This window comes from Crocuta crocuta, unplaced genomic scaffold (assembly GCF_008692635.1).
Source record: "Crocuta crocuta isolate KB4526 unplaced genomic scaffold, BGI_CrCroc_1.0 scaffold162, whole genome shotgun sequence".
Taxonomy (NCBI): Eukaryota; Metazoa; Chordata; class Mammalia; order Carnivora; family Hyaenidae; genus Crocuta; species Crocuta crocuta.
In genome coordinates, this window is record NW_027529433.1 from 5444096 (window position 1) to 5457889 (window position 13794).

Genomic DNA, 13794 nt, shown 5'->3' on the forward strand with positions numbered 1-13794 from the left:
CACACACACACACACACACACACACGTAACTGAGGGAAACAAAAGCAAAAAAGAGCTATTGGGACCTCATTAAAATAAAAAGCTTCTGCATAGTGAAGAAAACAATCAGCAAAACTAAAAGGTTCTCCAACAGAATGGGAGAAGATATTTGCAAACGACATATCAGATATAGTATCCAAAATATATAAAGAACTTACCAAACTCCACACCCAAAAAAGAAATAATCCAGTGAAGAAATGGGCAAAAGACATGAATAGACACTTCTCCTAAGACATCCAGATGGCCAACAGACACATGAAAAAAAGCTCAATATCACTCATCATCAGCGAAATACAAATCAAAACCACAATCTGCTACCACCTCACACCTGTCAGAAAGGCTAACATTAACAACTCAGGCAACAATAGATGTTGGCGAGGATGTAGAGAAAGAGGATCTCTTTTGTATTTCTTGTGGGAATGAAAACTGGTGCAGCCACTCTGGAAAACAGTATGGAGTTTCTTCAAAAAATTAAAAATAGAGCTACCCTACAAACCCAGTAATTGCACTAGTACGTATTTATCCAAGGGATACAGGTGTGTTCTTTCAAAGGGACACATGCACCCCAATGTTCATAGCAGCACTATCAACAATAGCCAAAGTATGGAAAGAGCCCAAATGTCCATCTGTGGGTGAATGGATAAAGAAGACATGGTATATATACACAATGGAGTATTACTCGGCAATCAAAAAGAATGAAATCTTGCCTTTTACAACTATGTCGATGGCACTAGAGGGTATTATGCTAAGCGACATTAGAGAAAGACAACTATCATATGACTTTACTCACATGAGGACTTTAAGACACAGAACAGATGAACATAAGGGAAGGGAAGCAAAAATAATATAAAAATGGGGAGGAGGACAAAACAGAAGAGACTTAAATATTGAGAACAAACAGAGGGCTGCTGGAGGGTTTGTGTGGGAGGGGGGTGTGGGGGGGCAGGGATGGGCTAAATGGGTAAGGGGCATTCAGGAATCTCCTCCTGAAATCATTGTGCACTATATGCTAACTAACTTGGATGTAATTTAAAAAAATAAAGCTCTTTAAAAATGCCAATAAATAAATAAATAAATAAAATAAAAGTGACTGACTGTGAGGAGTGCTAAGGCAAGTACAGATGCCTGGAGAGTGTAACCACGAGGCCTGATCTGGTTTAAGGCAGTGCTGTTGGTTCAACTTTCTGTGGTGATGGTGTCTGTGCTGTCCATAGAGTAAACCGTGGTCACATGGAGCTACTAGCCACCCGAAATGTGACCAAAGCAACCGAAAACTGAATTGTTTCATTTTATTTAACTGTTGTTAGATGGAAACTAGCCACACCTGGCTAATGGCCACCTTATTGGGCAACACAGGTGGGGGGCAGGGATGGCTCCTCTAATGCTTCAGCATAGAAGCCTGAAGGATAAGCAGAAATTAGCCAGGCAAAAAATGACGAGAGAGAATTTCAGGCAGAAATCACCTATCTGATGCTCCTGAGGTGAAACCAAAAAGTGGTTTATTCAGGAAACTTAAAGAGCATCATTGTGGCTGCAGGGTAGTGAGTGAGGGGAAAAGTGGTCCCCAAGAAGAGGCTGTCCCTAACAGGTAAGGGAGCAGTGAGTCTGAAGCTCAGCCCTCAAAGTTTCCTTGAAAGCTGTTCCTACCAGAAGATAGCTATTTCCGTGCCCAGCCCTGACCTCCTGGAGTAGGTGGGGGATTCCTAGCTTGGCCCCAGTCAATGAATAGGTTTCCTGAGCAAGGATAGCACTTGATGCTGTTCCTTTCAGCTCTTCTCAGAGACTGATTCTTTAATGCCCAGAGCAAGCAGAAAAGCTGGCCCCATTTTGCTTCTGGTCAGGGAGGGGCAGTTAGGACCCAAAGCTGCCCCAGTGGGGCTCTCCTCTGATTCTCCTCTGATGGGGAGGACCCATGGGACCCAAACTTCGGGCCTGCAGCCAGTGGTCCTGGAGTATGTTCAACCCTGTTGGGAGCCTGAAGCCAAGTCATTTTTAGTTTTTTCCAGAAAATAGACCCAAGTAACTGGAGTAGCCACACAAGAGGCATTAGATAAGACATGCATTTTCTTCCAGCTTACACGGATTTAAACCTGGGGCTAGTTTTAGTGGGAGGCAGGAGAAGGCTGGGCCCACCCACCAGCAGATGGGAGAAGCAAGGCCCTTCCTACTATGGGAGTAGGGACCGTCTGTGGAAGAAAACTTCCTCACCAAACCCACAAGAGGAGAAATTTCAGACCTTTGGAAATGCAGAGAGTTCTGCATCACTTTTTCCTTCTTTAACCAGTGGCAGGAGATCTGGATCACACCAAGGCAAACTGGCCAGAATGTGGCCTTTTTAGATCAGCCTTTCCAACAGTTCCTTCCAGAGGACAGCCACTGAACAACAGAGTGCTGGCTACTCTGCTCTCCCTAGCTGCAGTGGTTCCTGGGAACTGGGAAAAGTAGGGACAAGACAGTGCCTGTGACAAACCCAAGGGGAACGTCAGCTCTGGGCTGGGTGAGGGCGTGGAGCTATATGCCACAGTGATATTAAGAATTTTAGTCTTAGCATAAAGAAATCAGGGTGACAGATGGGTATTTGGTAAAAACACATTTTCCTGACTTTTCTCGTCAGCGGCAGCAGCTCCGGCAGAAGAGGCCTCAGGAGTAAATCCTGCTGAAAGTGCCTCATAGTGGACTAACCAGCGGTCTTGGGCTGCTGACTAAACCTCAGAGCTCAGGGGCCCCTTCCACCCACTTCTCCAAGGTTCCTTGCAGTTCTACATTTTCTGGTTCTCTGACAAGACTGTCAGAAAATGTCTTTGGAAGTTTAAGTAATTACAGCCTCAGCCTTGTTTCTATTGCTATTTGAGAAATCAATCAGATCTTGAATGTGCCAGCAGAACTCATAATCTAAAGAAAAATTCTTAGGAGAGGGAGAGCATGGGAGATGATAAAGTGACCAAGAGTCCCCTGACTTGTCAAGCATTTAATGTGTACTTTTCTAGAGTCATTCTGCTTAAGGGAGGGTCATCTCTAACTGCAGAGTGCAGTGGCGGTCATCACTTTGGTCATGGCCTTAATGCTTTACATCCTGCCCTCAAATTGGCAGTGCACAGACTCCGCTGTCTAGGGTTTCACGCAGCGTAAAAGGGAGGAAGGCGGAATCTGGAAGTATCTTAGCTCCTCAAAGAAAGGTGCTATGCCAACATAGCCTGAGGTCACCTTTTTGAAAAGGAGGTGATAAAAATCTTCAAAAGCATTATTCTTAGACTGCCTTCTTTACTTTGTTGATGATAAAAGTGAATAGTGACATCAGCTTTTGGCAAATTGAGAAGGAAATGACCTCTTTCCCTACCTTGGGGCCATTTCTGCTCCTGCTACCTGTCCCCCTATCACTCTTCTAAGTAGCCGGCATCTTAAGACTAAGGAAATGATCTAATGTCAGGCCGCTGCAGACTGAGAGGAATTTCAGTATCTATAGAGCACTTCTCCCAGGGGCACCTACATTCTAAGCTTCAGTTTTAATTGTAGCAAAGGGATTACAAGCTTCACGGCAAGTGATGGTAGCTGGGAAGGAGGGGAGATGGAGATCTCTTGCCAGCTGAACAGGGCGTGTATGTAGGGCTGTCCTCTAAATCAGCACCCATGTGGAACTCCTTCAGAATGATTATGCAAGTCATTAACGTAGGATATACACACTCACACCTACACAAAAAACACACACACATACGTATGTATATTAGTAGAATGCTGAATGTCTCATTACTGTCTGGATTATAATATACCAAAGGCCAAATTGTGTTCTAAAATGTAACCTCTAGACCCTAGTAACCTTTTGCTGTAATAACTCAGTCCTGTCCTCTAATCCAGTGTCACACCGGGGTCCCAGTGAATACTTGGAGAATGGGTTCGTGAATCAGCCAGGCACGTAAGGGAGGCGCGACAGTGGCTTCAATTATTATTTTAGGCATTTGCGAGAGGGCAGAGCTGGGGGAAAAGGCCATGTTTTTACAACACCAACATGAATAGTTAATTTGATAACTCAAAGAACTGTCAGACTGGCTGCAATTTGCATACATATAAGTAGTTATTTGCCTTATATATTTTTTAAGATTGGGCTCTTGGACCTCCAATCTAGGCAAGTAACTAACAAGATCATGATATGGAAATTCTACCTTTACTCTTTCCTTTCCAAGGAAGAAGGCAGTGGCGTGCAGGACATCGGCAGCATGGGTGGAGTTATGGTAAGCATTGGAAGAGTGGTAGTTGGCCTCAATCACTTGGAGCCAGGCCCGCAGAGTAGTTTCAGAACAATGTAGAAATTCACATACTCCAAACCGGGAAAATACTTTTAAGCCCAGGTAAACCAATGGCCTGGAAAACAGGAAAGCAAACCCTGATTCATTGTGTTTACTGATCTAGAAACTGCTTTCTTTGATGACACGGGGGAAGACAGGCCTTTTGCTTGTGACATTTACTCCACATGAACAAGAGCTTAAAAACATCCCCTCCCCGAATTAGAAGGAGACAGAGCATCTCCTCACCAGTCACTTCTTTACAACTAGGTGCCTCATAGTGGCCAGTCCAAGTGATTTCCATATTATCTTGAACTCAGATGGCCTGCAGTGGCTCTAGCAACCAAAAAAGTTCCCTGATAGTCCCTCTCCATCTCTACTTCCATATAACCTCTGTACTTCCTCTGTGTCCCCTTAGGAAGTTACTGAGCCTAAGGACAGTGGTGTCAGTAAAGTCCTATCATTTACGACCATGTTACTTAGATTTACAGGTGAGAATCATTCAAATGCTATAGACCAGCATCCCTGGAAGAAAGAGCCATCTCCTACTATAAAAGAGGACTTTCTGAGTTACTCTTCTTACTGCCTACAGGATGGAACAAAAGTCAAATCTGTAGCACTTTCAAACTTATTTTGTAAGGTGGAGCTTCAACAAGTTTGGGGCCGAGAGTACTTGGGACTCTCGGCTCACTGGCACAAAGGAATGACCAGGATAAATGTGGAAAGGACACTCAGTATGTCCTCCTCATGGGTCATCACCAGGCTAATCCCACATCTTACCCACTTTGTCTCCATAAAGGAGCTCACTCAGAGGCCACAGTCTCTCTGCTTGTGCGACACTCCAGCAAGGCATGAAAAGCAGAACCTGTGAAGTTTCTTGTGGCAAGAACTCACGTCTCCCTCAAAGTTTCCAGCTGCGAAAGTCTTGAGCGTGGACATCAATCTTCCCCCACCTGCAGCCAGAGAAGCCACATACCTTTTATGTGTAACAGCTTCCAATTCAAAGATGTTGAACTCCCAACTTTCCTCATTATCAAGTAATTGAGCGATACAAGGGGGGACATCGTTGATGGTTATTGGCATCGCAAGGTGACTGTGACTCTGGTGCACATCTGAGCAAACAGATGGGGTTAGGGAGGCTGGTTAATTGTGGAATCTTGAGTGCCCCCGAGCATTTGTTAGCATCTTCACAGTTGCTACTAGAAAGGAAGTCCTGAACTTCCAAGGATAGGCGGATTTTCACTCTAGGGTTCTTCTATTATGAAACTTCAAGATATCCCAGCAAAAAATAAAAGTAAAAAAATAATTCCATCTAGCTGTCTGGTTAAATGTACAGAGATTTGCAATTCTTATTCTGACTGTGCTCAGAGATGTCATTTCAATTAGGAGATCTGGTTTCAAATGCAGACCACAGAGATGGTTAATTCCAATGAGACCAACAAGCAAGCCACACCAAGACCCTTCCCAAACAATAATCACAGCACTGGGGAAGGGGAAGGCAAAGGCTGGAGACAGGTTATCAGTGACAAGTGGACAGATGACAACTTACTCTTAGTGAACACATACTCGTTTCCTGACAACCTTCTCAAGCCATCCTGGAATAAAGAAAGCTACTATTAGAAGCATACTTTGTATTTCTTCCATTACAAAGAGATTTGAATCGTGAATAACCCAATCTGGAATTCCCAACTAGATCATACTAGTATCAATAAGACAGAGGACACTCTTCCTTCCACAGCTACTAGCCCCAGGAGATGGAGAATTGAGAGTAAAATGGGTAGGACTTTATTCAGGTTTCACACCTGACCTCTGAGCTGCCTTTGTTGCTTTCTCACAGCATCCTTGTCATCTGGCATCTTGAAGCCACATCAATGAAATCACAGACGGGATCTTGCTTTTGGATGCATGTTATTTTGAAGAGGTCCCACTTACCCTTCTAAGTTATTCTTGTGTTCTCAGGTTTAAAAATTGGGAAACCAAAGCCATGGGCCACATCCTGGGGATGACCTAATGTAAAGCTTTAAAAAGGTTGGGCTGATTTTTGACCAATATCTAATTTTTTCCCCCAACTGTATTTTCTGCTTCGTAACATGAACATTGCAATTAGCCTTCAAAAGTAAAGTTTCTGGATTTGAGATCTTTGGAGGGACAGCTTAATAAGGGAGTGGAAGGAATCCTAATGATGTGCCATTTACTAGGCTGTTCATGTTCTTGCAGCTCAGTTTCCTTCCCTCTAGTTTCCACCCTTGAGTATGTAATTATTTAGACCTTTGCTTGAAAAGCATTTATAATTGCTTATTTGTCTCCCTAGAAAGTGTGTGCTAAGGTTTAAAGTATTTATGAAGGGCTCCCCTGAAGTCGACACCTTGGATCTTTAGGCCAACAGCTGAATTTTTAAAATCCTATAAATAGGTAGGTAACAATGGCTACAACTGTCCTGCCTCTAAGGTACATATCACAAGGCACTCCTCTCCTTTTTCTCTGCCTTTCTTTTTTTCCTTTTCCCTAAAACTAAATAAAAGTAAGTGGAATCCTGCACTGGTTCCTCACAACACGACCCACGAGACGGTATGGCAACAGAGGGAAGAGGCAGATGACTTGGCTCCAGGAACCAGATTCCTCCAAATGTGGTGCTGCTGCGGGAGCCCGCCTGACTGACCCTCGCCAGCCTTCTCCAGAACTGAAGCCCGCACTGCTCTGGGAGGGGATGACGAAGGCCAGCCAGGGACAGGAAAGGAACAGAAAATCACTCAAATTACAGGCTCACCAAAGACCTTTTGCAAGAACAGGAGAACTGACGGGAAAGCCAGTCAACACTCAGCATTTGGTGACAGCGCTAGACAGAAACCTGCCAAGTCAAACTGGTAAGTGACTCCTGGAGTTTGTTTTTCTCCCAAGAAGCCTTCGAGCTTCACCCTCCGATAAGGACTAAAATGAGTAATCTGAATTTTCTTCTTTTGCTTCACTTGCTGATAGATGGGGATTACAGCCAAATAGATCATAGCAAAACACTAGAACACACAAGTCCTTAGAAATCGGCTACTCCTGGTGATTACAAATGGCGGTGGTACTGGTGTGCTGGGTGCCTCCCCTATGGAGCCAGAACAGCTCTGCTCTGCTTTTACTGAATTATAAAGGGAACTTCTATGGAACTATTTTTTTTTAAAGAGAGGATTCCAGAGCTGAGATTTTGGGAACTAGTGCTGTAATCTAAGTACAAACCCTTTCATTATATAAAAAGCCTTTAGTCCAAGGAAACCTACCCATATGCCTCAATCCAATATTGTATCAGGTCAGGGAAAGAGGTAAACAAGGGCCGTGTCCTGCATATTTAGCTTTCAATCAACCGCCTCTTTACTCCTTATTGTAATGAGGATTCTGAAGGACTGTCTCCCATGACTGTGGTCAGTTAGCTTCATGGAAAGATAAATTCGAGAAATACTTGAATTATATCACACATCTGGTCCAGAAATTTTGATGCAGGTGCTTCTGGTTATACTGATATTAGCCCCCACAATGGATGTTTCTGCAACTATACGCAACAGTTTATATGTTACATATTATATGTGCTCTAAAGGGCATTTAGTGTTGTCTCCCTGCATTTCTGGTTTTTTCTCATCACTCACGGTCATCAGGCCTCCAACGAGATCACTGGTGTGAGGATCTTCATCTTTGGTACCCAGCTGAGGGGAATACAGTTCTGTGGTCCGTAAAATTTCCAAAACTCTATCCAAGGCTTCTGCTACTGTCACAGGGCTGTTTTCTTGGGCTGCATTGATTATATTTATAACCTAAGGAAATAAAGAATGAATAAATTTGAGGATATTAGGATTATAATTCCCAAAAGTCATACATGTGCTTGCAACCCAAAAGAAATCAAATAGTGAGACATTTTACTGTTCAAAATGAGCAGTGTTTTCACGGAACCACTCCTTTCTTACTGCAACAAGCCTTTCATCCCACCCTCTCCCGGTGGTTCTTCCACCTCGGAGAACACATTTTCTCCAGCTCCTTTGCTTGTCTTTCTCCAGCTGTCTTCCACAGGTTGGAGCTCCTCAAGAGAAGAGGGTGCAGGGCCTTTCTCTCACTCGACAGTCCTTCCAGAGCCCAGCTATTCCCATGACTTTGGACACACATGATCCATAATGCCAAGGATTCTCAAATTTACATCCCTGCTGGAACTCATTTTTGACCTTCAAGTTTGTATAATTCAATTACCTACTTGACATATCTATTGGAATATCTTACTGAAATGTCCAAAACTGAATTCATGGTATTGCTCCCTTCTCCCCAAAGCAAGGAAACAAATGGAACAAAAGACTGAAGGACAAGAGCTTCTTCTCTGGTTTTTACACTAGAGTAAAAAACAAACAAAAACCAAACAATAACAAAACAAAACAAAACTTCTATCTGCCTGTGCTCCCACTCAGAACCTGGATGGCCCCAGCTGACAAAGAGCTTTCCTGTCATCCTGATAATGTTATTCATCACCAAGTCAAATTGATTCTACCTCTAAATATTTCTTGATCTATTCAGTTCTAACTCCATTGCTTTAATTCTAGTACAATTACCACCACTTCTTGCCTGGAACTCTAGAAAAGCCCCCTAACCCGCCTCTTCTATTTCATTCTTGCCCTCTCTAGTCCATTCTCTGCATGGCAGCTGACTGTTGCTTTTCATAAACACACTGGATTATGTCTCCCCCCTACTTGAAACTCATCAGTGGTTTCCACTGCATAGAAACTAAAATATGAACCCCTCCTTACAGCTGCATGTCACCATCTTCTCCCCTCTGCTTTCCAAACTCTAGCCATCTGAACTTTCTTTGAGGTCTTCAAATACTCCAACGCCCCTTTTCTCACCTCTCTGCTTCATCCCTTGCTGTGCCTACTGCCTAGAATTGTCTTCTCTCACCTCTTCTTTTAACAGACTTGGATGCTTCAGTTGTTTCTTCAAGTATCATTTCCTCTAGAGAGAGAGAGACTCTTCCTGATCACCTCACCTAATGTAAATAGAACTGTAATATGATTTTCTCTTAGAACACTGTTTTCCTCACCAACCATCATTTTAATTTATAACTATGAATTTATTAGTTATGTCTTTATTTAATATCTGTTTACTCTACCCGACTGTAAACTCGTTGGTATCAGTGACAAGTCATTCATCATGTCTATCTCTAGAAATGAGCCCAGTGCTGGGTAGTCCTGATTGCAGAGCAGAGGCAGCAGTTGCCACTCACCTTTGTGATGGGAGCCTCAATGGTCATGGAATGAATCCTCGCCATGGATGGATAGCGACGATTCTGGAGGCTTGGTGCTGGGGAGAAGTAAATACAGTTATATCTGGTTCTGGTGGCTCAGCTTGGCTAAATATAGCAAAGGAGCCCTTCATAGGCTGGGGACCTGATTCTCACCAGACTACTTCCCAGTGCCCTGCACAAAGCAAAGGATTCACCCATCCTTTAATTCTAAAAGGTTGAGAAGTCAGCCACTACTTGTCTAGAAAGGGTGGTTGGGTCTGGAACTCTGCTGGCAGGCAGGATTTAGGAGTCCTAGTTCCACAAAAGAAATTTCCGAGAAGGTTAATGGGGTCCTGAGGCCCCATCTCAATAGCCTAATATACCCCACTCACTTTCCTATAAATCACTAACACCCAATTTTGATAGTTCCTAACTTTTAGTCCCCAGCTTCTGGCCATGTGGATGGATGAGGACAGTGTGGGAGAGTAGAAGTGATTCCTGGTTGGGGGAGGCACAGATGAAAGTGCTTTCGGTATCAGTTAGGGCCAGGCGTTTCACCTCCCTGAGCCTCGATATTCTTAACACCCAGAACCTGGTGATGTTCTAGATCAGATCTACAGAAACTTTCATTTTTAAGTAATTCTAATTTTATTTTTAAAATTTTTTGTTGTTTTAAAATTCCAGTATAGTTTAAAAAAAAGTGTTCTATTAGTTTCAGGTGTACAATATAGTAATTCAACAATTTAATACATTACTCAGAGCTCACTGTGGTAAGTGTAAGCTTAATCCCTGTCCTCTGTCACCCATACCTCCCAGTCCACCTCCCCTCTGGTAACCACCAGATTGTTCTCTGTATTTAAGAGTATCTTTTTTTACTTTGTTTCTTATATTCCACATGAGTGAAATCATATGGTATTTGTCTTTCTCTGACTCATTTAAGCATTATACTCTCTAGATCCATCCACGTTTTTGCCAACAGCAAGATTCCATTCTTTGTTACAGCTGGGAAATCTTCCTTATCCATTCATCTATCAATAAACACTTAGGCTGCTTCCATAATTTGGCCATTGTAAATAATGCTGCAGTAATCATAGAGGTGCACGTGTCTTTACAAATTCGTGTTTTTTTAATTTATTGGATAAATACCCAGTAGTGGAATTACTGGATCTTATGGTAATTCTTTGTGGAAGCTCCATATTGCCTTCCACAGTGGCCCCATCAATGTGCATTCCCACCAACAGTGCACAAGGGTTCCTTTTTTTCCATATCCTCACCAACACTTGTTATTTGTGTTTTTCATTTTACCCATTCTGACACGTGTAAAGTGATATCTCACTGTGGTTTTGACCTGTTTTCCCCTGATGATGAGGACTGTTGAGCATCTTTTCATGTGTATTTTGATCATCTGTGTGTCTTTGGAGAAATGTCTTCATGTCTTCTGCATATTTTTAATCAGACTGTGTTTTTGTTGTTAAGTTGTATAAGTTCTTTATATATTTTATATACTAACCCTGTATTGGCTATGTGCATTTGCAAATGTATTTTCCCATTCACTCGGTTTTTAGTTTTCTTGATTGGTTCTTTTCCTTTGCAAAAGCTTTTTAAGTTGGTGTTAGTCCCAATGGTTTATTCTTGCTTTTTTGTTTCCTTTGTCTCAGGAGACATATCTAGAAAAATGTTACTATAGTCAGTGTCAGAGAAATTACCGTCTTTGCTCTCTTCCAGGATTTTTATGGTTTCAAGTCTCACATTTAGGTGTTTAATCCATTTTGAGGTTTATTTGTGTGTATGGTGTAAGAAAGCAGTACAGTTCACTCTTTTGCATGTAGCTTTCCAGTTATCCCAACACTATGTGTTGAAGAGATAGTCTTTTCCACATTGCATATTCTTTCCTCCTTTGTCAAAGATTAACGGGCCATATAATTGTGGGTTTGTTTCTGGGTTCTATTCTCTTCCATTGATCTATGTATCTGCTTCTGTGCCAGTAGTGTACTATCTTGATTACTACAGCTTTGTATTATATCCTGCAATCTGTGATTGTGATACTTCTCTTATTTTTCCTTTTCAAGACTGCTTTGGCCATTTAGGGTCTTTTGTAATTCCATACAAATTTTAGGATTATTTGTTCTAGTTCTGTGAAAAATGTGGTTGGTATTTTGACAGGCATTCTATTACATCTGTAGATTACTTTGGGTAATATAGACATTTATTTTTTAATTTAATTTTTTTAAAAAAATTTATTTCTGAGAGAGAGAGACAGCGTGAGCAGGGGAGGGTCAGAGAGAGGGGGACACAGAATCCAAAACAGGCTCCAGGCACAGAGCCTGATGTGGGGCTTGAACCCTTGGACCGTGATCATGACCTGAGCTGAAGTAGGACGCTTAACTGGCTGAGCCAGCCAGGTGCCCCAGTACAGGCGTTTTTAACAGTACTTGCTCTCCCACCATGAGCATGGAATATCTTTCCGTTCATTTGAGTCACCTTCAATTTCTTTCATCAGGGTTAATAGTTTCAGAGTACAAGTCTCTCACCTCCTTGGTTAAGTTCACCATAGGGATTTTTCTATTTTTGGTGCAATTGTAAATGAGATTGTTTTCCTAACTTCTCTTTCTGCTACATTAGTAGTGTATAGAAATGCAAAGGATTTAGGTACTTTGATTTTGTATCCTGTGATCTTAATGAATTTATTTATCAGATCTAGTTTTTGGATGGAGTCTTTTGGATTTTTTTTTTTTAATGTTTTATTTATTTCTAGGAGAGAGAGAGAGAGAGAGAGAGACAGCGTGAGCAGGGGAGGGTCAGAGAGAGAGGGAGTCACAGACTCCGAAACAGGCTCCAGGCTCTGAGCTGGCAGTCAGCACAGAGCCCGATGTGGGGCTCGAACCCACGAACCGCGAGATCATGACCTGAGCGAAAGTCGGACGCTTAACCGACTAAACCACCCAGGCGCCCCTGGAGTCTTGTGGATTTTCTACATATAGAATCATGCCACCTGCAAATATTAAAAGTTTTACTCTTCCTTACCAATATGGATGCCTTTTATTCCTTTTTCTTGTTTTATTGCTTTGGCTAGTACTTCCAGTACTATATTGATTAAAAGTGCTAAGATTGGATATCCTTGCCTCATTCCTGATTTTGGAGGAAAAACTCAATTTTTTTGCATTGAGTGAGATGTTACCTGTGGGTTTTTTTAATATGGCCTTTATTATGTTGAGTATGTTCCCTCTAAATTTTGTTGAGGGTTCTCATAAATGGAGGTTGTGCTTTGTTAAATGCTTTTTCTCCATCTTATTTTTATAATCCTTTCTCTTGTTGATGTATCACACTGATTGACTTGCAAATGCTGAACCTTCCTTGTATCCCAGTAATAAATCTCACTTGATTGTGGTGAATGATTTTTAAGGTATTGTTGGATTCAGTTTATTAACATTTTGTTGGGGATTTTTGCATCTAAGTTCATTAGAGATATTGGCCTGTAGTTTCCTTTTTGTAGTGCCTGCATCTGATTTTGCTATCAGGGTAATGCTGGCTTTACAGAATGAATTTGGAAGCTTTCCTTCCTCCTTGATTTTGTGGAATAGTTTGAGAAGGAAAGGTATTAACTCATCTTTAAATGTTTGGTAGATTTCACCTATGAAGCTATCTGGTCCTGGACTTTTGTTTTGGGGGGAGTTTTTAATTACTGATTCTATTTTCTTGCTGGCAATTGGTCTGTTCAAATTTTCCATTTCTTTCTGATTTGGTTTTGGAAGGTTCTGTGTTTCTAAAAATTTATCTGCCTTCTAGGTTGTCCAGTTTGTTGGCAATAACTTTGAGTCTATTCTCTTATAATTCTATCTCTCTGGTGTTGGTTGTTATTTCTCCTCCTTCATTTCTGATTTTGAGGTTTTTTTTTTTTAAATTTTAGGAGTTTGGCTAGAGGTTCATCAATTTTGTTGATCTTTTCAAAGAACGATCTCCCAGTTTCATTGGGGTTTTTTTGTTTGTTTTGATTTTATTTATTTCTGCTCTAATCTATTATTTCCTTCTTTCTACTGGTTTTGTGTTTGATTTGTTCTTCTTTTGTTAGCTCTTTAGGTATAACTTTAGCCTCTAAGATTTTTTTTTTGTTTGTTTCTTGAGGTAGACCTATATTGCTATAAAATTCCTTCTTAGAACTGCTTTTGGTGTACCCTAAAGATTTTGGACTATTGTGTTTTCACTTCCATTTGTCTCCATGCATTTTTGTAACTTATTCTT

At 41.6% G+C, this 13794-nt stretch overlaps 1 protein-coding gene across 2 annotated transcripts in view; it reads right to left on the minus strand.

Annotated features, from left to right (window-relative positions):
* The window catches only part of PDE8B (phosphodiesterase 8B), a 142123-nt gene that overhangs the window by 16620 nt on the left and 111709 nt on the right, over positions 1-13794 (minus strand). For both annotated transcript variants that reach the window (XM_077759902.1, XM_077759901.1), the window contains exons 12-16: positions 9556-9632; positions 7943-8107; positions 5866-5911; positions 5293-5428; positions 4197-4395 (exon numbers count right to left, since the gene is read on the minus strand). In XM_077759902.1, coding sequence (XP_077616028.1) covers positions 4197-4395; positions 5293-5428; positions 5866-5911; positions 7943-8107; positions 9556-9632 — 623 coding nt within the window. The remainder of the gene's footprint in view (positions 1-4196; positions 4396-5292; positions 5429-5865; positions 5912-7942; positions 8108-9555; positions 9633-13794) is intronic.